At 38.9% G+C, this 26,814-nt stretch overlaps 1 protein-coding gene across 13 annotated transcripts in view; it reads left to right on the top strand.

Moving 5' to 3' along the window:
• The window catches only part of LRRC7 (leucine rich repeat containing 7), a 175,884-nt gene that overhangs the window by 73,650 nt on the left and 75,420 nt on the right, over positions 1-26,814 (top strand). For all 13 annotated transcript variants that reach the window (XR_012043489.1, XR_012043491.1, XR_012043490.1 and 10 more), the window contains exons 2-6: positions 842-1,044; positions 6,861-6,978; positions 7,886-7,964; positions 8,706-8,795; positions 11,866-11,922. Coding sequence is in view for 10 of the 13 variants with exons in the window: in XM_072868207.1 (XP_072724308.1) it covers positions 842-1,044; positions 6,861-6,978; positions 7,886-7,964; positions 8,706-8,795; positions 11,866-11,922 (547 nt within the window). In the remaining 3 variants the exon portion in view is untranslated. The remainder of the gene's footprint in view (positions 1-841; positions 1,045-6,860; positions 6,979-7,885; positions 7,965-8,705; positions 8,796-11,865; positions 11,923-26,814) is intronic.

Genomic DNA, 26,814 nt, shown 5'->3' with positions numbered 1-26,814 from the left:
AAGATACAATTGTGTGACCTGTTACTCATATGAGCTAGAGGCGCTCATGCAAACTGTGTGTGCAAGGAAGAGCTGCAGAGCTTGGCGTCTAGATTAGAAGTTAGGGAACAGACGGTGCTGAAATTTCCCAGGCGTTTTATTTTACTGCAGAAAAATTAATGGCATTTCTGCTAAGTCCCTTATCTGAGTTTTCAGCAGACCAAGGTAAGGTAAGAGAAGCAGGAATGACAGGTAAAGAAACTGTCTAGTTTTGGGTTACTTTTGTTCTAGTTTTGTAACCAATTAAGTTTACATATCCTTTCTTTATTCATATGGTTTAAAAGACAGCGAATATACTCCAGCAGTAACTGTGGAAAGCTAAGGAACTCTGATTTCAGAGAAATCAGGTATAATGCAAGGGGGCATTTGTCGGGGAGAATCAGAACCAGATGACTCTGATTCACTTCAGTGACTCGCAGTCCAAGCTGAGCAAGGGACTAAAACACGGCGTACAAACGTCATTTTGTACTTTGTCTGATGAACGTGTTGATACATGTAGTATTTGCACAGCTAATTTTCATCATTAAAGAAAGCAACAGTTGTGGATGGTCTTGGCATGTTTTCTTCTGTCCCAGTGTAGGGGAACAGGTGATGTATTGAGACTGCTTTTTGTGATTACGCTGGCAAATCTCACTTTTTCACGTTGTGTAGAAAGGTAGAATAAGAAATACAGAATGCAGACTACAGATATCCCTCGGGAAAAACTGTATTTAATGGACTGCAATCTTGATAATAATTCTGAAGAAATAGTCCCCAAAACGTTGATAGTTTCAGAAAACTGTTTTTTCCCCTTTTCCTTCAGTATGCTGTTTGGAGATGACAACCAAAAGGAAAATTATCGGCCGCTTGGTGCCCTGCCGGTGTTTTCGTGGTGAAGAAGAAATCGTCTCAGTGTTAGATTACTCCCACTGTGGCCTACAGCAGGTGCCAAAGGAGGTTTTTAACTTTGAACGGACATTAGAGGAGCTTTACCTAGATGCCAATCAAATTGAAGAGCTACCTAAGGTAATCAGTGTTCTGCCTGTAATACAGATGTCAAAGTTGTGTTCTTAAATGTGTATTCGACATGCGCTTCAACTCTGAAATAGGGCTTGCTCTTGACCAGGAGACCTGCTTGCTGTGGGAAGAGTCATGGCTATTAACTCCAGAGATTCAATTGCATTTTTTCTGCGCTCTCTGAAGAGCCCAAACAGCTGAGACGCTGTTCTTGCAGTTGGTACTGCGTGGGGAGGAGCAGGGCCACCTCCTTCTCCCTGCTTCATAGCACAAGAACAGGGGGCAGCCAATGAAGTCTTAAGTGGGGAAATGAACAATTGTTCGAAAGAAGTACTTCTTGCACAACAAGTAACTGATATGGCATTTGATACCTTGACCAGGAGGACGCTAATATATGGGGTAGATGAGCTCACATTTGGATCCTCTGTAGCACTGCTTTTAAAAGCAGGCTCTTTGTCAGGATAAGCCGTTTATCCTTGTGGGAGAGATGCCAGTACTATCTGACTAATATTTTTATAACTGCAAATGACGTCCTGCAATAAGATTACTTAAGTTATCCTTCCTGTGTAAAGCTGCTTTTATAGAATCTTTAAATCTGTTCTCCTGATGATTAATGTTTACTATAAGGAATTAAAAGTTACCCTATCTTAAGTGTTCTGGAAACAGAAGAGGGCAAGGTAGTGGAAAAACCAATTAACAGTAGGTGCTAGCTACATAGTGAAGCATGAAGTAATGTAATCCATTCCTTAATTGAATTTTTCTCAACAATAATGAAAGATGCTTACAAGTCTTTAATTAAACATTGTTCCACTGTAATCCATTCTTCATCATCTCTCAACATATTTCTTACTTACACTGCATAGAGACTTTATATAAATTCTATTTACAAATGTAGAAAACGTACTTTTTCCATTACATGGGGTTCCCTTATTCAGAAATAAGGTGGTTCATTGCTTAAGATTGCTCACTCCGTCAAGAAATTCTTTAGAGATGGTAAGACAGGGTAGCTACAATCTTTTAAGTGTCACAGAAAGATGATATGGAGAACTGCCTTATCTCTCCTGGTACTGGAAAGGACAGCAGAGAAACAGGTATTTTTTCTGTCCCCATAAGTATGAAATGGATTGTGGCGGAGGCCATTTTACTGCTAATGACTACCTTCAGGACTGTTTCTCTTTTAATAATAATATATGGTTAACCTTGTATATTTTAATTACGCTACTGAAGAATCATAGTGAAGAATATATAAAGCATCTAATTTAGCTATGGATTTTTGGAGTATTTGTTTTGGGTCTCTTGAAAGTATGCATTACCATGGTATTCAAACTAAATTGCAGTGTATAACAGAAGACAAATATATCAGGGCATAGAACAAGAGCAATATGCCATAATTCTGTATGGAAAAACTGAGGGCCAAAGGTAAGGGGTCCGAAATGACAAAATTGGGATGAAGGTGATAGTTGTCAGTGTCAGTCACAATTGAAACGTGCACGCTGAGGAAACCTTTGCATTGTGTTGTGGTGTCACCTATTTTGTATGTATTATTTGTGAAACGAAACAGCAGATAAATACATACCTTGGAGAGATTTAAATGTATAGGACTCTATTTTTGCACCTCTCTCTTCTCATTTTTCTTTGTGATAAATAATATTTTGGAGCAAATACTAGGTATTGAAGAAATCCTTTTAACCGGTCTTAAATTTGGGTAAATGCATTGTTTAACATAGTCTTGGCCCTGTATAAGAGAAGATTAATTTGCTTGCTTTATACCATTCATAATTTTTTGTCTTAAGCCTTTATTAATCATTACCATAAATTAAACAGTCCAAATAATTTCTTTATCAAATTTTCTGCTTCAGATATTTTTTGCTGCATGTGTCTGAACTTTTTTTCACTATTGAATTAATATTCTAGGAGAGAAAATGCCATTTTTTCCTTAAAATGGCACCATATTACTTAACTTTTGTATTACACGTTGTGATCTACCATAGGCAGGACTTTCCTCTCTCTGTAAATGTGAATTCCAATAACTTCTTCCAGAGAAAATGTGGTTTGTCAATTTTCTGTTATTTACCAAATGTTATGTGCCTCTGAAGTTACAATATTCTTTTGAAATTTTCTCTCATCAGAACACTTTATCATGTTTAAAAATTTAATGAAAAAGCATAGGTAAAAGCTCTGTTAAGTCCTTATCTACCTAGATACATGATACACTAGAGACCAATAAATTATTTTGCATTGAACTGATGTATTAAACTCATTCTGCCGGTTTTTTAAAAATTTTTACCTTACATTTTATGCATCATAATTATGCTTTTTTTCTGCTGTCTTCATTAGAAATGGATTTCTAGTTCCTACTTTCTAATATTTTTCTTTTAAGGATTTGTAGGATTGTTGTATCATTCTTATTCTCAATTTTCGCCTAATTCTAGCCCAGTCTTTTATTTTATTTGCCTTTGACTTCATTATCATGAGCTGGTTCTGCAAGTATGTCCTTATTTGTATGAGTCAAAAGAATCAATGACTAATAAAAAAGAATATCGATTTTAATGAAGGTGGAGTCACTGGCAATCAGTATCCAGAAAAACATGACTGAGATGAAAATTCTCCCCAGCAGCTTTCCCTTATAAATATGAAGTCCAGACTAATTTGTAATGGACAAAATTAGTTTACTTGTTAATGACATAGGAAAAATTCGTCTGTCTCTAACAACAAATTCTAGAAATTGCCACCGCTGTGTTTCGCCATCTCACTTGTTGGTAAAATAGATACCAGTAACGCTAAATAGTGCTACAGAAGTGAGAGGCTACATCTTAACGCCTGATTGTCTCACTGAGGACAAACAGTACAACCAATACATAATCGGTGCTGAGGTAATCACTAACATATAGCTCACATAGATGGGTAGGTATTATAAATGAACTATATTTTGCTTTTGCATTGCATTTGCTATCTCAGTTACAGTTTCCATTAAAGGCATTGAATACTTTGTCTAGATCTGCCAATAAGAAATCCTGTGTCCGTTCTGCAAAGCTAGCAAGTGTTATCGCTTTGGAATCCTGGCATCAAATTCCCCCGATATGTCAGCCAATTGATTTCACAGTTATGCCTATGGAAAGTAAAGAGCAGACATTTCATGTTGCTCTCTGATGGCCCGGGAAGCCAACAGCCTCTGTTGCTGGGTAGTCAAGAGCTTGAGATATGCAGGATAATAGCCCATTGTTATGAGGCAAATCACAGCGCTGTTAGCACCACTTGGTTTCCAGTCTGAAAGGAATAAAAGTAGGACATGGACGTACAGTGTGATGATCACATCAAGATCGTGATGGCGAGGCCGTAAAGCACTAGAAATTGAGATGGACAATTTTTGAAAATACAGTGGGTTAAAAAAAAGTGGGCAATTTTGGGCCTACATACCTGTAGTCACACTCTTGTGTTATTTCTGATACAACAGTACGTCATAAAATTACTCTGGAGGGAATGTTTTTTATTACACTTCTTCATTCACCAGTTCAAAAGCCTTCTATCTGTTCAGATATTGTCAAAAGTTTAAGTTCCAAACCTTCCTTGGCTTTTCAAAGAAGAATTCTCCAGGGGAATGGCTGGGACCACGCACTGGGAATTTCATTTTCCAGGTATAATAGCATGGTATAGTTTGTGTATGTACCAAAATTCTGCAGGTTCCCTGTGCTGAACATTACTGATGTCAACAGCTGTTCCCACACAGCTAGAAATTTCAAGAGCCAACCCTAGAGCCTATTCATTTCATTACTTTCCAGTCTTGTCCAAAACGATGTGCTTCCTTCAAAAAGAGAAGAAGTAGGTGCTCTCAGATGCATTGCAAAGGAATTCCTCGTGCTCTGGAGAGATACTTCCCTTTAGTAGCATTGTCTGCAAGCAGAAATGCGTAACCCAGTTTGGCTTCCAGGCGTACAGTAAATGTTCTGGCTGTTCCTATCCGTTGGCTCGGGAACCGCAGGCCGCAGCCCGGAAGCGGTTCTCTCTGTCGCTCCTGCGGGGCTGCAGCAGTGCGTGGTGCTTCTCCGCCTGCCGCTGGCCTTAGCCGGGAACGGGCGGGAGGAGGCTGTTGTGCAATCGTGAGAATGAGCAAGTACGTTTTGTGTAAGAGGAAACCTGAAAAAACCTGTCAATACACAGGCATGTGGAAAAGTGTCTTTCAGTAAAAAGGCCCTCTCATATTTGGTGCCAGTTGATGGTGATTGTGCTGTGGTGCTTCTCATTCTGAGCATTTTTTATTCATGTGATTCCCTCTCAGTTTTCTGAGAACAGCTTATCTTGAAGAAGAAGCAGGATTTTTCTAAAGGATTATGAGTTACGGCAGAAAAATGCAGTTTCAAAATGATCTAAAATTTACTTCAGGTGAAGTACCAGGTTGGCATTTGCATGCCATTTGTGTGCTAATTTTCTCCTCTCTGCATACTTGGCTGAGTTTTTCATCTCAGCAATCAAATTATTACACATTCTCAAATAGCCTGTAGGTGAGACTTTACTCTGATGTAGAAGTCTGAAAGAAAGACTAAATCTGTTGTAGACACAGCACTAATATTTGAAGAGGGCTTTTGAGATGCCAGCAAAGAGGAGAAGTTCTTCTCTGGAACCCACTGAATTTTCTGATGCCATCTGGTGAGCTCATATTCGCAGAAAGTTCTACGGGGTTTGGTAGCTTTTAGCTCTTGAAAAGAGCCATGTTTTTAGAGCCTGCAGCCGCAGAGCGGGTAGTGGGAAGCAGGTCTTCGCTGCAGTCCGGTGCGGTGGGCAGCGCAGGAGCGGTTGGCACCAGGGGTTGGAGGCCAGCTGCACCGACGCTGTGCTGGGTGCGCAGAGCAGGGTGCGTACCGCCGAGACGGGCGGCCACGCGTGGCCCTGCCCTGCTCCTCTTAACAGTCAGTTTTCCACAGTGCTGTCTCTGGGGAGTGTGGAGCAGGGCAAGAAATAAGGCAAGCAATTATATTGCATTCTCCTCTTATACCTGCTAGCACGCTGGGCTCGAAGAAGCTGTAAGCTACTCTGTCTAAAAAATGCACCTGCTTGTTGGTCATATACAGCACCTCCAACCTGGCAATGCAGCGTACCTAGACGTGACATCGCTTTCATGGCTGCTTTCTCCAAGTGTGGTGCTTTTACTGATTTCTACATCTGTAAGGTGGTGTATGAGAGAGTGATATTTCTTGAGGAAAGCAGCCATGTTAAATAGGTGCTTTCGACACGATTTATTGGTTACTGCAGGTTGAAAGGAGGATTGTTTTTGCAGTGGAAATTCTGACATTTTATAAAATCTGCATTTGAATTAAAAATTAGAATCAAGTCCTGAATTTTGGGGGGACTTAAGGAACATATCATTTTGATAATGTCAAAGCATTTTGTGTCTTGAAGATAGCAAATTTGTTCTGCATGCAGTCAAAATATTTTAAAATCTGTCACAAAATTCAATTATAAAATCAAATATTTTAATTTACCACAAGCCACAAAAAATTTCAATTGATATGACACATATGAAATATCATGTACCTACAAAATGTTGATTGCAATGAGTATGCAGTTTTTGACAGAAAGCTCTTTTTGAACATTCCTGCTACCAATCAACTGTTCTGATTATTCTTGCCAACTATGTGTAAGCTGTGTTCATGATACGGAGCAGCCTGTAAGAATGTCTTCTCAAACAATGGCTTTTCAAAATATTTTTTGATTATTGTATTCTTAAGTAGCAAATGTACTTTTGTGGTATTTGTTGCTTCTGTGTATAAATAATGATCCCAAACTGATCTTTTTCCTGAAACACTGTAAAGTATCTTTTTATGTTACAGCAACTGTTCAACTGTCAAGCTTTACGCAAACTGAGTATACCAGACAATGACCTTTCAAGTCTGCCAACCACTATTGCTAGCTTAGTTAATCTCAAAGAACTTGATATCAGTAAAAATGGTAAGAGATCAAAAGTATAAGTATTTTAAAGAATTGTAATAAATATGAACAATAATGAAGTTGTAATTCCTAATGATTAGCAAATTTGTGTTCTAGAAAACTTGCTCTTTTTCTAGATTATGTACTATTTTCCTGTCTGGCACTGCTGAGAAGTCTGGGTAGATATCTGCTGCATTTACTTGTCTGTAAAAAAAAAAAAATAGAGCTTTAGCATAGTATCCCGTGATGACTCGTGACCGATAAACATTAGAAATAGGAGTGGGAGACCATTTTTCAGTGCCCTTATGAACTATTCCACTTCCCAAAGTGGCTTAGTACTTACTGGGCTCTTGTGTAACGTATGTAAGCATGTAAGGCTGCAGCTGAACAACCACCAGGAATTACATAGCCAGTGACTAATTTGCTGATGTGCATTTCCAAATTGTGCATTTACATATTTATGTGCCTAAAAACCTTTGCATGTCTGAACTTAAGTGTCTTTGTTTTGAAAACGAGGCTTAGGCATTCTTGAAAATTTTGAAAAATTTATTATCAGTATAGGCCTAGAGACTCTCAGGATTATATGTATGTTCTCCCGAGAAGAGGAGGAGGCAAAGGAGAAAAAGATAAGCAGTTCGGAAAGAAATGAAAGGCACAAATATCAGTACAAATGATGTCACTGTTTAACTCTAGAAGATTATATAAATCAAGCATTAGCATAATAGTTTTAGTACAAGGCATATTATCTGTTCTGGTGTATTTATTTAGCACTTCAGTATCATCTTTTAGACTGTAATACTAAAATAGATGTATTCTTCCTGTTGTAGCTTAAGTCTGATCTGAAAATGCCAAATGAACTAATTTATGAACAAAACAAGATGAACAGGTTTTTTATGTGTGTATAATAATTCTTTCAATATTTTTTTAGGAATTCAAGATTTTCCAGAAAATATTAAATGTTGTAAGTGTTTAACAATTATTGAAGCCAGTGTCAATCCAGTCTCTAAGTGAGTATCAGTAGCTCGTGTTTGTTTACTGCAAGTGCAGAAAATTTACGCAAAGTGAACTAAAATTTAAAGGCATTGTATCAACTTCATTTGCAGGATTAATCTAAATTTCTTTTTCATTGTTTGAAGTCCGGGCTTCAGGTATCTATTAAAAGATCTGTGTACTATGTAACAAACGTGGTGTCTTTCCACATAGTAAAGGCGGTGTTGGGAAAGCAGTCCGTGTGGTGCAGCCTTTTAAACGCGGGGGGCTGGTGCTTTGTGTATTTGGGAAGTAAGCCATGCTACGTCCTCGCATACTGTAATCTCTTGGGACTTTGGCAACTCTTATTCCTTCCAAAAACTTGCAATAATAGTCACAAAAAAATCTGTGGTGTAATCCCGTGATTTATAAAATGGAGTGAAGGAGATGAAGGGATAAAATTTTACTATTTCAGTTAAAAAAAAAAAAAAAGAGCTAGAAAGAAAGAAAACACCTTTGGCTTAAAACACTCAGCTAGGAAGGGAGAAAAGGCTGATGTAACTTGAATGTGCCAGGCATTTGAATTTCATATGGTTATAGCAACGTGGAAAAGATGAGAATGGGCAAAACTGTTGTCTGTAACGTGTAAGTTCTTCTTGAGAATTTGGGTAGAAAAAGAAGGTGAGAGAGAAAGTCATCTTTCTCTTTCTAAATATACATTGTTATTATTTCCATAGCAACTTCGGGGTGAGCATTAAGCTTTTAACTGTTTTTTTTAGGCTGCCAGATGGCTTCACACAACTTCTAAATTTGACCCAGCTCTATCTAAATGATGCCTTTTTGGAGTTTCTTCCAGCTAACTTTGGAAGGTAAGAATTAGTCATCAAAGCACATTGCTCTTTCATATGAACCCAGTTTAGGCTTTAAGGGACCATTTTAAAGCTGTATTCTTTTTAAAAACAAAACAAGGCAAAATAAAAAAAACCAAAGAGATTTTGGCTTTCCAGCCCTGTTTTGAGGAATGATTGTTGTTAGAGAGAATGTCATGTCAGCAAGAACTTTATGATGAAGTGATGCAGTTTGGTGGTTTAGGGAAAAGGTGAGAAGAAATAGAAATTGAAGAAGAGGCCTGTCCTTGATCAAATGTGTTATTAAATTGTGGCAAGGGCAGAAAATAACAATAAGGTGTATTCCTGTTGGAAAATGAACAGAAAGAAAAAGTGTTGTGAGTCAGGAAGGAAGAAAGAAATGACTGAGCGTGGTGGAGTAACCAACGGAAAAATGTGAAAGCAAGAACAAGAGAGAAGATTCAAAAGACAGCAGAGCAGAAGGGATGTAGAATGAGAGTAAAAATAAATGCAGCAGAAACTGAGGCAAAAAGTGTTAGATAAGGACAAAGCAGAAGGGAGGGGGAATCAAAGCTAGCACAATTTGCCATGGCCGTTTAAGAGGGCAGTAGACACCAGTGGATCCTTACGCTGCACAGGTCTGGCAGAAGTGTCAAGTTTATTCCACCTCTGTTACACTGGTGAGGGAGTGGTCAGCCTTTCTGCCCTCCGATTGTCCAGCTGGGCAAACAGCTCAGAAGACAAAGGATTAACAGAGAAAAGATACGGGGCTGCTACACAATTCACCTAGTATTAATTTTTTCCTGCTCCATCCAGCTACCCGAATGTGTGTTTTATTGTTCAACTGGGAACATCAACTCAGCACTCCAAAATTCATACTGAGGTGGCATAATGTGTGTTGGAAATGACATTGGTATGCTCAGGCACTGAGAAATAGAAACTGCTGCTTTATCAGCATTCACTTGATGGGCCTGTCACTGACGCAGAGCTGAGTCTGGGCTTTATGCTGGAATACCTTTTAGAAAATGCCTAGTTGAAGAAAGAGGAAGAGAAATTGTCATTGTTTGCATTTGATGAGTGTTTGAAATATCAGAGTAAATCCTAAGACAGCCTGCTTCTGCAGTTTGGAATCAGACATTATGTTCAAACGTCAAGGAAAAATAAATATATTAAATACCCTGCAATTTATCGGATGTGTAGTGTTTATATTCATTATGCTCTTCTAAAGCCTTGCTGGCACTTTGTCTAATAATCGTTGTCGCTTAAGGACATGTCTAGTATTCTAAATCTTTTAGCAGAAAGCACTAACTTTTTTTTCTTTTTCTTTTACAAATGCCTATCTTATCTAAATGAAATTACGCTAGTTCCAGTTGTGATTATTATTCCTTCATTATTATTCTGCTCCTATATTATCTATTTGGTGTCTTGCATTTAGAAATCCTTGTCATGTTTCCAAAGCTTCCCACATTAGCATACAGACATTGCTCTTTTTGGTTTTTAAGTAGCTACGTGTAGCTCTTTAACTGTATGTCCCCTATTGCTCTTCTCCAAATTTTAGTGCTTTCTTTATATCTTCTGGTACAGTAATATTCAGTTAATCTGTTATGGTCTCATTTAGCCATGTCAGTAAAGTCAGGAATGGAGTCTACCTGAGCATCATGTAAATATCTCTACACATTTCTTGTTTAAGGTTGTTCTTTTTAGTCCTGGTTGAGCACAACTGTAAGACTTGAAAAGTCTTCTGCTTTATTTGGTAGATGAAACAGATAAAATCATAGTTTTCTAGAAGAGCATGATATTGGGAAGCCTGAGGTTCCATGAAACTGAAAACTGGTGGTGTGCTGGACAGAGAACTATTTAAAGCTTTGTTGTATTTTCTTTGAACTTTTCCCACACATTTACACGTATGGCACTAAAGGACCTGGACTGTAGAGACAGAGTAATACGAAAAGCAGTATTAATGAAATCGCTGAAACTCACCATAAAGTTCCTCAATAAACTGTCTTCGGATATCATAGAAACTGTGGTATCAGCCTGAAAGCTTTCACAGTGTGACTCTGGGCTGACGTCTCTGTTTAGCAGTGATACAATTACAGGTTAGTTATGCAGAACTGCTCAGTGTCACACAGGCCTTGAGCACTCCTGGGCACGGTCAGCTCAGGCATTGAACGGACCTCTAAAAAATAGTTGATTTGATCCTCCAGATTTTCTGTGAGTGCAGTTGTACAATTTGAGATGAAGAGGAAAGGACCTTGTTCATCCTTTTGGTTGTATATCCTCTTCCTTTTCCTCCCCTCATTGATTATAATTTGGGATTAAAGAACCAGCAAAAGGGTGACATGAATCAAAATCCTTTCATGTTTATCAAATTATCTTCCTAGACAATATGGGTAATTAGACAATACTGCCCCAACTTCTGGAACTCCAATATATTAGTTTCTTCATCTCTTATCTGATGTGTCCTCCTTCCTTCCCATTATTCTACTTCATGAAAATTATTGCTGTGGCTTAAATAAAACTGCTGGTTAGAGTTTGCGCAACGATAGGGAATTACGAAGCACTGTTGTGTACAGGTTCTAATTTATGCCAACACTTAAGCACATGTCCTACTTCTGTTTAAAATACAGTAAAGTCAGTGGAGATCTGTTCTGTGGTATTGGTCTGCCTGGGTGGAGTTGTAGTATTCAGTGCTCAAAAAATGCAAAAGAAAGCTGTGAATTAAATAGCAGTTGCTTTTTATCCTTTAATAGGTCTGGAAATGTTTGAGAGAAATTAACTTTTACTATGTTTGCCTTGTTTGAATAATTAACAAACATAGTTTAGAATTACTGTGAAAAACTGATAGATGCCGAAGTTTTTCAGAAGAGTTCACGTAAGGACAGGTATGTCCTTATCCGACGCTATCTGTCCTTGCGTGAAGCTGTTTGGTTCTGAATGCATTTTGTGTCGTTCAGCCCCACACTATCTGGACATCTGACTATTGTGCATTAAGCAGACCCTTTTTTTGTTGAAATAAGTAGTTTCAAATCATTCTTCTGAATTCCTGAACTAATTCATTGAATGAACTAATTATTTTTTATCATATTTCTAGACTTGTCAAATTGCGAATTTTGGAATTAAGAGAAAATCACTTGAAAACTCTACCAAAGTAAGTGATTGACTATTTACATAAGTCTCTTTCACCTGAAATTTCCAAAAGTGCAAAATATTTTTATTGTCAGCAATGCAATGGTGTCTTTTCTGTTAAGAGTTATTTTTTCCATGGTTTAAAGAAATTCTACTGAAGGTTTTTAGCAAAAAGTGAACATACAATGGAAGATGGAGACTGGTACATTAGCTGACTGTAACTCAATATCCAAAATCTATAATGTGACATTTTAAAATACCAGATGTAAACAAAATTGGAAAACAACATATGAGAGAACCCTGGTCAGTGATCATGTGACAGTATTTTCCTCATGAAGAAGTGGTCTGATGTATTGCAAACATACTCGTTGTAACCTCAGTAGAACAATCTCCCCATATGATCTGTGCAGAAGTTAAATGTATTTGGGGGTTTACAATACTCTTTAGAAACCTGTACCATCAGAATATTGAAGAAATGTCAATTTGGTAGTGTTTCTTGGTACTATTTACCAAAAAATAAAGTTGCCGTAATTTGTTGCTATAATTTGACCAACATTTAAATGATATTTTGAAAAGGAAACAGTAAAGAAATGAAAAATAAATCTATACGCTTCCCATGCTAAATATAGGAAGTTGCACTGCATAAAGCAATGCGTATGTTTTTGTATTCGGACCAGCATTATACAATTGTTTTCTGTAACAGGGATCCTAACCAATGAAAAAATATCCATGGATTTGGGATTGTTAGAAGCGGGGGTTGTCTGTCCCCATTATAAGTGATGGGGACAACTTATCGTGGTGGCAGTAGACTGTGTTTACCAAACGTTGCTGATACTGAATTGCATATTATTTAGCTCATTTAAAAAGGGCACCCTTTTTAGCAAGCATGCATTTATCAAAATCTCCTACGCAGGCATTTCGCCTATAATGAGATATAGTGACATTTTCGCTACTTCCTGTGGGCTTTTCTCCACGGTGCTTTCCTTTTTTAAAGCAAAGCTGGTTTTGTTTTAAAGGCAATATTCTTTATATCAGTTGAAAACACTTTTTTGTCTAAACTTTCTATTTCCTCTATTCTGAGTCACATTTACTATTTTGAAAAACAACAACAAAAAAGCCTTAATCTGCTACCGAAGTGTTTATCTGCATTTAAAAATGAGACCTGTTCAGGACAGCAGATTTGGAGCCTTTGAGGTCTTTATCATCTGAAAGGCTATATACATGCTGTAGTATATACGTGCTATCTAACTACCTCTTAAACATCAGTCTCTTTTAGAAGGGAGTCGTATAGTCTTTGCATGCAGAAGGTGCTTGTCGGAATAAATGGATGTGTGCGTGCTAGGATTGAAGAATCAGAATTCCACAACAGAATAATTTTGATCAAACGGAATTTTTTTTATTTCTGGTCTAATTCTAATCCCACTGAAGATGATAACAGACTTGTTACTGAATTCAGTGGGAGCAAGATTGGGATTGTGTGTCATTGTTAGTAATAAAAGTATTTATTTTTTTTCTTCTGTGATACATGGTGTTTAACAGGCAAATTTTGTCACGTTTGGCAAGTGTTTGGAAGATTCATACCTAAGCGTAGCAGCCTCTGGTTTCGGTAGCACTGAGTTTAAGGTGGCTGAGTGGGACTTTTCCCACGGTATGGTTCTGGAAGTAAGGAAGTTCTTTGATTCTTGTAACCAAGGGAATCGTTATTTGTAGGCGTGTTTGTTCTCTGCTCCTCGCTATGGCAGAAGGCTTTGCTATACACTACTGAGATGACCTGGAAGTAAAAGGTTTTGCTTATGCAAATGCTGTCCTTAAAACTGCTAGATAAAAGGGACAGCTGTGTTATGAAATAAAGTAAGAGGAAGAGAAGAAAGTTGACAAGGTCATTTTTGCATCAACTGGGACAAAGATGGGAGATCTATGCATTTCTGGGCTTTTTTTGTCCTCTAGAGAAGTTTTCTCTGCAAGCAAAAAAAGATGCCCAGTGTAATGGATGGACAGGAGTTGACAGATATTACAGAGTGTTAATTTAGAGGTTATATGTCCTGCTTCCTAATTAGGGTGAATTTGACCTCTTTTATAAGAAGACGGTGACTACTCGTGTAAAGCAGCATCTCTTTGCCTGCTGGCGTGGGCCTGGGAAGATGGGGGCTGAGCCTGGGAGGTTGGAGGAGGAGAGCGGTGAGGCCATGGGCGAATGGAGCCACGGTAGCGTGGCAGGGAGAGCTAAAGCAGTATTGGTAGGTCGTTTAGGATTTAAGGGAAACAGGAAAACCTTAAATACCAGGCTGCTTTATTTTCTCAGCCAATAAGAGAAGGAAAACTGTGACAAGAAAACTGTGTCTACAGTACAACCATCTGCAGTTAGGAAAACAAAAGCACTAATATAAATCAGAATATATTTTACAATCTAGTTGCAAAAAAGGTGATGCAGGTCTTTCAGATATATACTTAAAGGCTTTCTTTCTTATTCTACAATTTATTAGATATATCATGAGTAAGATTAACCTGATTATGTTGGTAGTTTGTCCAGAAGTTCTAATGTGAGAAAAGGCATGAAAAGGAAGGCAAATAAATAATTTTAATATTGTAATTTGGCTTTTAAATAGATGTGAAATGTACTCTATGACTGTTTTAAGTAACTTCTGCTCAGTACTATTACCATGCTAAGTGCAACTTGATGTTATAAAAAAGCAGGTCATATTCTTTCACCAGTTCTATGCTGTAAAATATATGTATAAAGATTTTTTAAAGGAAACATTTAGCATTTTGGCATAAACAGGAACTAAATGTGCTTAGTGTTTACTATAACTCTAATTTTGCTATATTTCATACTAGCTCAACAGTCAAGATTGTTGTAAAATGTGTCCATAGTAACTGAATGCAAAATGTTCTAAAATTATCTACGAAAATATCAGATTAAGTAAATACTAACTATAGTTGGCTGAAAAGTAGCTCTCTCACCAGAGCAGAGGTCTCCAAAGTGTCCCTCTTTAATACCTCTTGCATTAAAAAATGAGATCTTCCCTTTGCTGAATTTGTTGACATAATTTTACGGCATCTAAAACATGTCCAAACATATCACTGTATTCCCAGGCACTTTCCTGATAGAAAATTAGTGAAGCATTGTTCATAAAATGCTTTGCAGATTCTTCTGATGAGCATACCAAGCATTTAAAATAACACTGTCTTGCTCTGTCCTACTGGGCTGGAGACATAAGTTGCTCTTCAAATGAAAATGTGGCAGGATACTCCTGTTTTCTGTCAGCAGAACTTTTACTTCAGAAAATACTACTAGGCTTACAAATATTTTTAATATAGTGAAAATACTTGTATGTTTAGTCTATAGATCTTCACAATACTGTTTTATAAAATCAGTAATTTGTTTTCTCTCTCATGGTTTGATTAAAGATTATTATTGATACTGGTTTCCAGGATCTTTTGAGCATTTAGAAATACTTGGAAATCTCTGGCCAATATTGCAAATAATTTCTAATATTTTATTAAAGCTTTAATTTGTGCAATAAAAATAGAAAAATCTGTTTTTTTCTCTTGAATTTCTGTTAAACGTTTCAGAGCATCTGTGAGATTCTGACCAAGTTTCTTACGTGTGAACAATTTTGCCGCCTAGATCACAGGGTTGTCTGTTGGCATGAAGAACCAGCTAAGATAATTTTTATTATTCTGTTTGGATAAAAGTGTACTTGATCTTTACTCACTGTAACAACATGCAATATTACTGTGTAATAGCTTGGGATGGTGTTTTATAGACGGTGGCTCCGTGATATGACCCTACTGAACGTCTATTTGAAGCTACGGGCGAGGCTTTCCAAGTGCCAGTGATGTTTTCAGTCATTTTGCACCCAAACTGAAGCAATTAAAATCAGTGGACAGATTCCCATTAGCTTCAATGGGTTTTGAATGAGGCAGTTTGTGCTTCAGTGTTTAATTAGTCTGTGTTTGAGTAACTTGTCAGAGTGGAGAGATGTAATTCCCAGTTTTCTATCCTGCTGAATAAGGCCGTAGTTCAACCTGGATGGGAAGACAGGGGAAGAGAGGAGGCTGCCAAGGGAGGAACCACTTAGAGAAGTGCGTAGGTGACTCCAGTTCCACGGGTCCCACCAAGGGCCCGTCCCGCCCTCAGTCCTGTTTGTGGCAGTGATCAACACTTACCCAGCAGGAGCTGAGTAACTTGGTGACTGTAACCCGCTTTTCCTTAACGTCCTTTTCTGTGTCGTTCATGAACTAACCAGCACGTGCCCCAGCCTGGAGCCTGACTATTGGCAGCTCCTCCTCCTCCACCCACTCCTTTGAAATTGGTGGTTTTTTCCAATCTTTGGTCATTTATTTATCCATGTGAAGACCCTCTCTGGTCACATAGCTGCTTAGGTTAAGAACTTTCAGTGAAGGACCTTTGCACATATCTCTTGGAAATGAGGGTAGACTTTATTGTCCAGCTCTTTTGTACTCTTGCCTCTTTCAAAAGACTCCAGAAGTATTTTGAGTCATCCATACTCATCACAAAAACTATGTTGAATTTCCCCAGTGTGTCATATTTGTCTGCATATCCCCTTATTCTATTGTTTAAAAGAGTTTCTGTTAATTTGTCTGGTATAGTTGTCAAAGTCACTGGTCTGTAGTTTCCTAGGCTTATCCTGGAATTATTTAAAAGTTGTCGTGACATTAGTTACACCCTTCCCAGTCATCTAGCGCTGAAGCACTGGGTGAGGGGTTTTGTGTGTCATACACACATGTTGTCTGAGCTCTCAGCTGTGGGTGAGCATGGGAGGCTGCCCAAGCTCTGAATACAAATACAGAAAATTAATTTAGTTTTTCTTCTCTGACCTTTTTTTCCGAGCATTCCTTTTATATCTTTTCCAGAGACTCTGGCAGGCTTCCTGCTTCTGAGGGGCCCGAGGAGAGATTCGTTATTACTTTTTATGCCTTTTCTCAAATATTTCTGAAGATATTTTCTGGCCTTCTATAGTTAACCATTCTGTTCTATTTTCCTTATTTGGACATGTTTTCATCTTTTTAAAGGATGTCTTCTAGGTCTCTTATATTTTCTTTTTTGCCATGTCGGCTTTGGATTTTCTCAAGTCCTTTTGACAGGTGATTTTGTATTCCTTTAAGTGTCTTGATCTTCTCCCGGCAGCGATTTAGCTTGCTTAGCTGATGTGGAGGACTTCTCACTGTGATTATTTTCCTCTTATCTGTCCAGAGCTATCCTGAGAAAGGCTGGAGCTACTAAACTCAGAGGCCAGCCATTACTCCTGAAGGTCTCCTCCTGTGGGTCCCGACCTTTCCCCCTGCGTGGGTCCATTACTCGCTGTTTGATGCAGAGAGGGACAGGCTGTCTGCCATAGCATATTGCAGTCCCGGGACTGTACGTCCACATTGCATCTTCAATGACAGCGAAGTCCGTGCAGGTCAGTGGCCTCAACGTGTGCCCAGCACGTGTAGGAGGCTGGCCGGTGAGGAGCACGGTGCAACTCCTACCGTGGCTTCGGAAGGAGACTGCCGTGAGAGCACCAGTGACATGCTGGACTTTGCACACGTATAGATGGCACAAGGCAAAGTTGCACCAAAAAGAAATTGTCCTGTGCATAAAATCAGGCAGGTAGATGCACCCAGTGAGTACCTCCACCTTTCCTTCCCCATCAGTACGAGGTCTGCTTGCTTGTCAGAGGTGTTCAGTATTATCCACGTGGGTTGTTCGGTATTATCTGTGTAGGTGTTGCCAATGCATGTCAGTGGATGTGTCAGCATCTCTGGGTTCAGCGCTGTGACAACCTGTGATTACAGTTGCACTTTTCATCTGTTGTGTCTAGTGAAACAGAAAACACCCCACTTAAAGTTTTTTCTCAAGTTTATAAGAAAAAATGCATTTAAGTTAGTTGCACATTTCAGTTGTGTATCAGAGCACATATGTATTTACATACATACATATATGGATGCATGCACACACATACGAGTGGTTAGTGAAGAGATGTAGTAACACACCCGGTTTCTGGAGGTGCTGTGTCTGTACCAGCTCGCAATAGAAGGGTTAGCATGCATGCTTCCCCGTGCAATGATCCTTTTCTGTCGCCCACCGATTTGGAGGCCTCCACATCAATCAGGGCGGTGGGAACTGCGTGGACTGGTTCTGCTGGTCCCCTGGTGCGGCGTGGGAATGCTGTGCTGGGTGCACCTCTCCTCCCCCAAAATGCCTCTGCCTAGCACGTGGCTGCTGTTGGGAGCTAGTGTTTCTGCCGGCACTGTTCTTGTTCCTCAAGCTGTCACAGACCTAAAATTTAAGAAGAGAGAGGAGGCTGTTATTGAGAGCATAGCTACTTACCAAATACATTTTGCTGCTTTAAAATCATGACGGTGAACCAGGAGTTAATGAGTTTTCTGATAAATGTTCTGAAGTTGTGTGAGTGTGTGTGCATGCATGTGTGGATGCCCCTGGCTTGGTGAATGAGGTGCTCACATTACTGTCTCAGTATTCCCCTTTCAGTCCAGATAAACAGCTTTCATACCACAGTTACCGTCTTCTCTGTTTCCCGCTCTCTTAATTGTAGCTTCAGCTTATATGGCTTTGTCTCACCTCTGATACAAATTGGAGTGCTGTTTTCCTGTACGATTGCACAATGAGGCTTTTTTTTTACCTAGTGGTTAAATAATTATTAGGCTAGCAGCATCTGTGTTGATGTTATTGAAGCCATTTACCGAACACCTTTTTTGTTGGAGCTGTGAACTCCAAGGCCTATATTTCATTATAAGGCTACCCTTTATGAATGGCTGTAAATATTGGACACCCCTGTGAGAACCACAGAATGGTCTGACAGTGACTTTCTAATTTGTATGATTAATCCAGCTGCTCTGATGCACAGGATATTTAATAATTTTCTTTGAGGAGTTACGTAAACGATATAAAGTACCACTGTGTTTTCCCACTGTTTGGTAAGTGGATTTTCCTGAATTTGCGAGAGTTCAGGCACTAAGTACTTCTCTGTGTTAACGTATATTGGTATAGAAAGTAAACTTTTTCCAACCATTAGCTGTTTCTTGAAAGTTATTTCAAACTAGTTGAATGAAAGTTCACAGTGGATACAAATACAGAAGTCACGTTTGTGCTGCCTACACTGTAGGAAACAACTTTTACGTTATGATGAGTCAACCTTAAATCATGCAGCAGCAGCGTTCTGCAGGGTTTGATTGCTTCAGTTCTGACTGCAGGTCGACGCCTTGTGCCCTTTTTCTGGATGTTTAGTTGTAATAAATGTACTGTTAGGCAGTAGATCTTCCAAGTACAGTCTAATATTCTCCCAAAATAAGGAAAAATAGTGTGGCCAGCAGGACTAGGGCAGTGATCGTGCCCCTGCACTCGGCACTGGTGAGGCCGCACCTCGAATGCTGTGTTCAGTGTTGGGCCCCTCACTCCAAGAGAGACCTTGAGGGGCTGGAGCGTGTCCAGAGAAGGGCAATGGAGCTAGGGAAGGGTCTGGAGCACAAGGCTGATGGGGAGCGGCTGAGGGACCTGGGGTTGTTCAGCCTGGAGAAAAGGAAGCTGAGGGGAGACCTCATCGCTCTCTACAACTGCCTGAAAGGAGGGTGTAGAGAGGTGGGGTCGGTCTCTTCTCCCAGGTAACAAGTGATAGGACAAGAGGAAATGGCCTCAAGTTGCGTCAGGAGAGGTTTAGATTGGCTATTAGGAAAAATGTCTTCACCGAAAGGGTTGTCCAGCACTGGAACAGGCTGCCCAGGGAAGGGGTTGAGTCCCCATCCCTGGAGGTATTGCAAAGCCGTGTAGATGTGGTGCTGAGGGACATGGTGTAGTGGTGGTCTTGGCAGTGTTAGGTTAACAGTTGGACTCGATGATCTTAAAGGTCTTTTCCAACCTATACGATTCTGTGATTCTGTGTTCAAATTGGATGTAAATCCAGAATATTGAAAACGATACATTGTCATTGCCCTTCTACCAAAGGGCAGCTGGTTAAATCCTAGCATTGCTTTCCTAGGGGTTTTTTCCCCTTGTAAGTGATAAGGCGGCTGTATTAGGCAGACTTCACATTAGTACAGACTCTGTTTTCGGTTCCATCTTGACTGTTTTCTGGGAGTTTGAGTATAACTTGGTTTGTGTATTAGTAATAAAGACCTGTGCCATCGTATTGCTGTTCAACGGAACCAGGATATTCAGGCTGATGAAAGAACCCTCATAGGAGAGAAGAGGGAATCAGGAAAGCCTAAAATATCTTAGAGCGTAATTACACCAGCACATTTAGGAAGCAGAGGTATGAAGAGGCTATATATAACTATGCATTTTATGTGTGTGTGTATTTATGTAGACAGATATAGATATATGGTATATATGTGTGCATATATGTACACTGACATGTACACACATATATATGCTATATGCACATATGCGATATATTTCTAGTCGGTCATTTCATAGACTGGGAACCAACCTAGCAAACACAAAAGCAAACCAAAAAAGGAGCAGTAGGTAGTAGGACATCCTGAGTGTCAGTGCTAGAAGAGAAGATGGGGAATGTGCTGAGTGTCAGGGGGAGAAAAGAATGAGGGGGGCATTGGGATCAAGGTGTAGGTGATACTGGCTGCCGAGGACTTCCACCCCGTGAGCAATGTGACTGCTGGTGTCAGAGAGCAGTTACTTGTCCTGCCCTAGGAAGAGTGCATTCTGGCTTTCTGCTCTTAAAAATAGTCTGGCCTAGACTAGCTAGTACACCATTTAACCCAACCCCAAATCTAAATTACCAATTTTCCTAATTTTTTTGACCAAGCACTCTAGGAACTGTGGCACACACAAAGCTCAGAGGTGGTTCCTCTCACTAATGGTCATCACTTTGCTGGTTTGCATGCTGAGGATCTGTGGTTGTGTCAGGACAGCGCAGAGTTATTACAGTAATTGAAGTAAATCACCAATTCTTCAAACAAATCTAGTAGCTAAATTTACAACTTAGTTGGGAAAGCAATGTTCGGAGCACATTTCAAATGTAACAACAAAAGCTTTTAATTTATCTGACAGTCGTATTTCAGCCTGGTCTGGTTACTACTCCAATGGAAGTTCATTAATTGGCGTTGAATTTTATATTTTCTGAGATAAGGCTGTGTCATAAGTATTCATTGCTCTTCATAGCAACAGATGTCAGCAGACCTGCCACTCCTAAACTGAACGTTTTGGGACATTAACATCCTGTTGAATTCCTGAGAGCAATGAAGAATATTTCAGGTCTCTGGAAAGAATCTGGAAAGTATACCCGTGCTGCTGCTCACACAGGCAGCCTGCCTACATTTTTTCAAAAATCTTAGAGTAAATTTAAGTAATTAGTATGATCTTTGCTCTCAGAGCTGTTTGGGCTGAGGAAAACACCTTTTCAGGGTTTTGTGGGATTTCTTTCAGTAGAGATTTGTAGAATTGAAAAATTGTAGAAACTGCATTTGTAAATGGTGAGTCACTAGTGTCTGAGAAACTGTAGGTGCTGGTAATTGATGAGAAAATGCTTGTATTTGTTGTACTCATCCTAATGACTCACTGTTTCCCAGCTGAAGCTGTGGCTTCTCATCTCTTCTTTGGTTTTCTGGACAATAAGTATTACAGCTATTGTTTTTCTGCAATACTGTGCCGTTAGGAAATAATGTGCAATGGCGACGTTACCAAAGGGGTGGGCCCCTAGCAGCTAATGTTAGGGAAGACCAGGATTTCTCTTGGTCTTCAGCTATTGCTCAGAATTAATTTGCTTTGTGAAAAGTAAAAATTGTAGATCAAGCTCTCAAGTACAGCCTCTAAAATTGGAAGAACTATGTAATTCTGAAGGTGAGAGCAATTAAAAACTGGGTGAAATTTAATAGTACAGTGTGCAAGGTCATGTACTGAGGGACTAACAGGAGTTTATATTATAAATTGGGAGTTCTTCAATCAGAAATCATATTGGAAAAAAAAGACAGGAGTGTATTAGTAGGATGTAAAATGTCTATGAGTCATCGATCTAATAGAGCCATGACAATGCCAAATGTTCTGTGTCAAAGTATTTTTGCTGAAGACAAAGAGGTGTTTATGACATTGTATAAAAAATGAGGGAGACCTCCCTCATTTGGAAAAGCTCCAAATGAAACAATGAGGAAGAGCTAAACAAGGTCCTAATCTGACAGGAAAAATAATGAATGCAGAGTGTATTATATGAAAGGGCCCTAAAAATAAGGTGTTATTTAATCTAAGAAAACAGAAGTTGAGGGAAGAGATGTTAGTGTTTGTTTCTACACACAGAGTCAAGGTAGGCAGCTTGGAAGAGAACCCTCTCTTCTGCCTGGGCAAGGGACAGAGTTGTGCGTGGTTAGCAGAGGGACAAATAGGGATAAGCTGGCCGTGAGAGGTAGGAATGACAAGTTCCCAAAGTATTGGAGTCATCAGTACCTTCTGCCTTCTCCTTTTAAGAATGAGAAACATCACTCTGCATTTTGCTGAAAGACAAAAGCAGCACTTTTGGCTTGGGGATAGGTCTCCTCAGCGCAGACCAGTGGAGGCAGGCGGTGGGGGAAGCGCCTGGGCTGGTCCCTGTCCCAGCTGCCGGAGGAACTGGCTGAGGGTGTCCTGACAGGCAGGATGCGCTGGGATGGGCGTTCAGCCTCCCCTGGCTGGCCCGGCTGGCCTCCTACTGTCACCAGCTTTTGGTTCTCACCAGAATATTGTGGAAGGGTTAAACTTCAATGGCACGCATTGCAGTTCGGTTCGAACTTGTTGGTGTATTGCAACATCAGGTCTGCTCTCTGCATAAGGCGAATTTTGGTGGTTATTAAGCAAACTGGCTGAAATCAACCAGAAGCGGTAAGTTTCTATCACAATGATATAACTACATTGTAAGATTCTTTATGTTGATCAGCACTTTGGTATTCCTTTGAAGATGTTTGCATGCATTGCTCTGTTGTTCTTTGTTGTGTTAAATCCGTACATTTCTGAAAGATACTTATTTTCCAATTATCTCTGTCCCCTCGGTTTGCAGTTGTTTAGTGCAATCTTCCTGCATTGCCAAAATACTTCATACCTGTAATTTTACTCCTGGTTTGAGTCAGGAATAAAAGGACTTTATGGATATGGTGATGATGATGATAGGGTTTGGATTTTTTCCTTTTGTTAAAATTAGCCATTTTATATTGATGTGCTTTCAGTCTTAACATGTAAACAAATGTGTTTTATTCTTGCTTGCACATTTTTAGGCTTTGGTTGTAATAAAATATAACCATGCGAAAATACAGGTAATATGTTTTAGCCACACAGTCTTCTTTCTGAGAATTGCTGCTAATGAGTTTGTGTGTTGTCAAAATTCAGACTCTACTTGAAAAATCATTGTTTAGACTTGCCTGTTGTAGGCAATATAATGTCAAGTCGATAATCTTCTGTTTGGCTTTTTTCTGCAAATGTCTCAAATTGTAAAGAATCTCTGGGTTTTAACTGCCACTGTTTACATTACAACAGTACTTCTGTGCATTCTAGTTCCACAAAAGAGTGGTTCTAAAAAATTCTACGAAAAATAAACCTTCCTATTTCTGTATAATATTTGACTGTCAATGCTTGAGTATCTTCCTTGATAAAGGGCAATGGATAAGTTTTCTTCCAATAATTCGAAAGCACAGAAGTTCAGTCTCATCTAAAGTTTTCCATGAAAAATATTTCAAAGAGAAATGGAAGCAAGAAGGCTGCCATCTATTAAGTTTTTCCATCTGGATAATGACTGAAGGTGTGAAAACAATCTTTTTGTGCATATATAATGAAAGTATCTGTTGCGGCTTCACAATTAAATATATATTGTAACAAAAACTTAAGGGGGGGGGGGGGCAGAGAATCACATTTTCACCCAGAACAATTCACTCTTATGAAATTTCATAAAATGGATTTTTTTTCTTCCTTTGAATTCCAAATGTACTTTTTTTTCTGTAAATATAATGTGAAAAATCAACATTTTTCTCTAACATTCTTTCTTTCCATTTCTTTCTTTCCCCCAAAATTTAGAGATAGAACCATAAAAAGTAGAAGCTCTATAAAGTGGGGGTGGGAAGTATACGTGTTCCTTCCCCCTCTCCCCGGGTAATTAATTAATTAATTTTATTTTACAGAATGATTAAATCAAAAATTTTGTAAGTCTTGGGTTGTTATTTCTTTTATTCCCTGGCCAATCACCTAGAAATACTATAACTCTTTCACACTTGAAAAATAAGCCAGAATATTAAATGCTGCATTGGGAATGCCACACTTTTAATTAATTCCACTACCAAGCTACCATCTGCACCAAATTAATGTGCCAGTTATCCACAGCTACAAAACATCTAACAAACAAATCAGATGGAAACAAGGCAAAGTGGTGGAGGTTGTCCTGTTCCTGTTCCAATGATCATAAATACATATTTGTTGAAATTCCTTGTAACTCTTATTTATGGTGCTTATTTCTTAAAAATGGTGAGACTGTGCATAGGGAGACTCAAAGGATCAAGGTTTCTAAGCAGCATGATAAAAACTGTATAAAAAGCACATAGTAATTTGTTTTTAAAACAATATAAAGTGAAGTAGACTAGATTCTTTCTTGGCAGAATACATATAAAATAATAGTAGGTGTTTTGCAGAGGTTAAGTTTGCAAATTGGTAGTATCTAAACCTGTAGAGAGTTACAGCTCTTATGCCCTTCTGTAGCTAAGACTTTATTCCAAACTGAGAAAGTAAGCAGAATAATACCAATGAATCACTTCTGGTGTAGATGCAGTGTGTGTGTGGAACTCTGACATTCCTCTTCAATAACCATTGTAGGATACAAACTGGCATATATCACTTAGAAGCACCTTTGGTGATTTATCAAAATATTGTTTGAAACACTGTTAGGTAAAGTTACTTTGTTCTTGTTCCCTATTTCAATACCACTTTGCTTTGACTTTTAAAGATAAGTATAAACATTTCTCAGCTTTTGCAGCGTTGAAAGACTGTAGACATGGCCTTGCTTGCTTCTTTAGTTTCAGCTCAGCAGGAATGAGCCAATAAAGATTCAGAAAGATATTCAGACATTGAAAATGTCACAAACCGTTACCTTTTTTCAGATGTGAAATTTGCTGAATAAAAGTGATTATTATTTCCATTAACCTGAAAATGGAGTTGTAAAAAGCATCCTTGTGACTTAAGGCCATTAGTCCCACTGGCTTCAATAACATTTATATTCCTAACATCCTCACCACTTCCAAAATCCCGTTTTAGGAAGTAGATTTGCAAAAATCACAGGTTGTCTGAAACGTGTTGAAGTCAGTGGAACAGACAATTTATATCAGCTGAGTATCTGTCCAGCGGCATCTAAATATAGGTTTAAAAGCTTAGCTTTAGCCTGCTATTTTTTGAAATGCTGTTCCACTTTCTTCTAGTGTATTATGAAGACGTAAACTGTTTCCCACACTTTGAGATTACAAATATTTTCATCATTCATGATGACCTGTTTTCTTCAAATAGTAACTCTGGCTGAGTTTAATAAATCATATTCCAGAAGACTTACTACTTTGGCACTCATTATTAAAATACTGCCAATATTTTAATAAACAACTACTACTACATATCTTCCCTTTAGGCTATTTTAAGCTAAATATATTTGCTGCTCAGAGAAGATGCAGAAAAATGTATTGTATTGTTTTCTTACTGTAAGAATGCTTTTCCAACATATATAGCGGGTCAAACTTGTCTGAAAAATTGCATTAATTGTTCTTGTCTGAAGGCGGTAGTGGCATTTTTTTTGCCATATCTCCTGAAAGGGACACTCTGGCAGAAGATACAGCTAGAACTTCTTGTACTGCATTGAACATACTTGGTACTGCTTCTGCCATCTAGGATAATCCTGATATTACTTAAACTGTAATTAGTGGTTCGTACCTGGTGGTGTTCATGCTGTAGAATTTTAATGTGTCACATGGGCAAAGGAAAGACAGAGCAGAAGTTAGAGCCCTGGATGTAGGCCTGTTCCATACACCAATTTTATTTTATTTATTTATCACTTATTTGCTTCTTTAAAACTTCCATTTAACAGATGCAAAAATTATTTTATTTTTTTCAGAAGAGCTTATATCTGATTAGTAGGGCTAAATTTCAGATAAAGACTTCATAGCACAACGTGGTAGGAGGGGAGAACACGTATAACCATGGAGAATCACCCTAGCCCACCTTACACTCATTTGGTTCTTAATTATACCAGACCCCTGAGCTCCTCCCAGAACAAGTGGGAGCTCAACACACACAGAGTTCACTCTGACTGTTATTAATGAGATCTAATTTGGTTATGCTTAGACTCTGTGCTCTGCTTTCTCAAGTATGGTTGTGTTATGGTATGCAAGGAAATTGCTCGTTACACTTGGAACACCTTAAGTCACTATCCTTTTAATTTTACTTGATCAAAAAAAAAAAAACCTACGGAGTAAAAATGCCTGCACACAATTCAAACTGCAAGAGGAGTTAAATGAGAGAAGATGACTGCTGGAACGCATTGAGAACAGGATGGGGTTTTTGCCTGCCATGACCATCGGAGACCTTTTCTTTTTCCCAGCTGGAATAGGAGACTACTAGAAGCGCATGGTTCTCAGCTGCAGTACTGATGCAGCGTTGACTTGCAGGTAACACACCCCTCCTCCGAGTGTCTGTATGCACTGCACTGTGTGTCACTCTCCTGTGTTATCTCTGAGTAACGGCTCAACCTGATGTCCTGGAACAGTGTGTTTCTGTCATTTAATAGGTTGTTGGATTAAGGATGGGTGGTTCTGAGCTAATCACATGTAGAATGACATTTTTAGTTGATGCCATCCTTAGCCGTGTCAAAGTGTAGAAACTGTGCCTGCAGATGCTGTGGCCTGTGAACTTCAGCAGTGGCCATTTGTCCTCCAGATGAGAGGGAAG

The sequence above is a fragment of the Ciconia boyciana genome, chromosome 7 (assembly GCF_034638445.1).
Source record: "Ciconia boyciana chromosome 7, ASM3463844v1, whole genome shotgun sequence".
NCBI lineage: Eukaryota > Metazoa > Chordata > Aves > Ciconiiformes > Ciconiidae > Ciconia > Ciconia boyciana.
The sequence above is the reverse complement of the archived record's forward strand: the minus strand, read 5'-3'. Positions and strand labels throughout refer to the sequence as shown.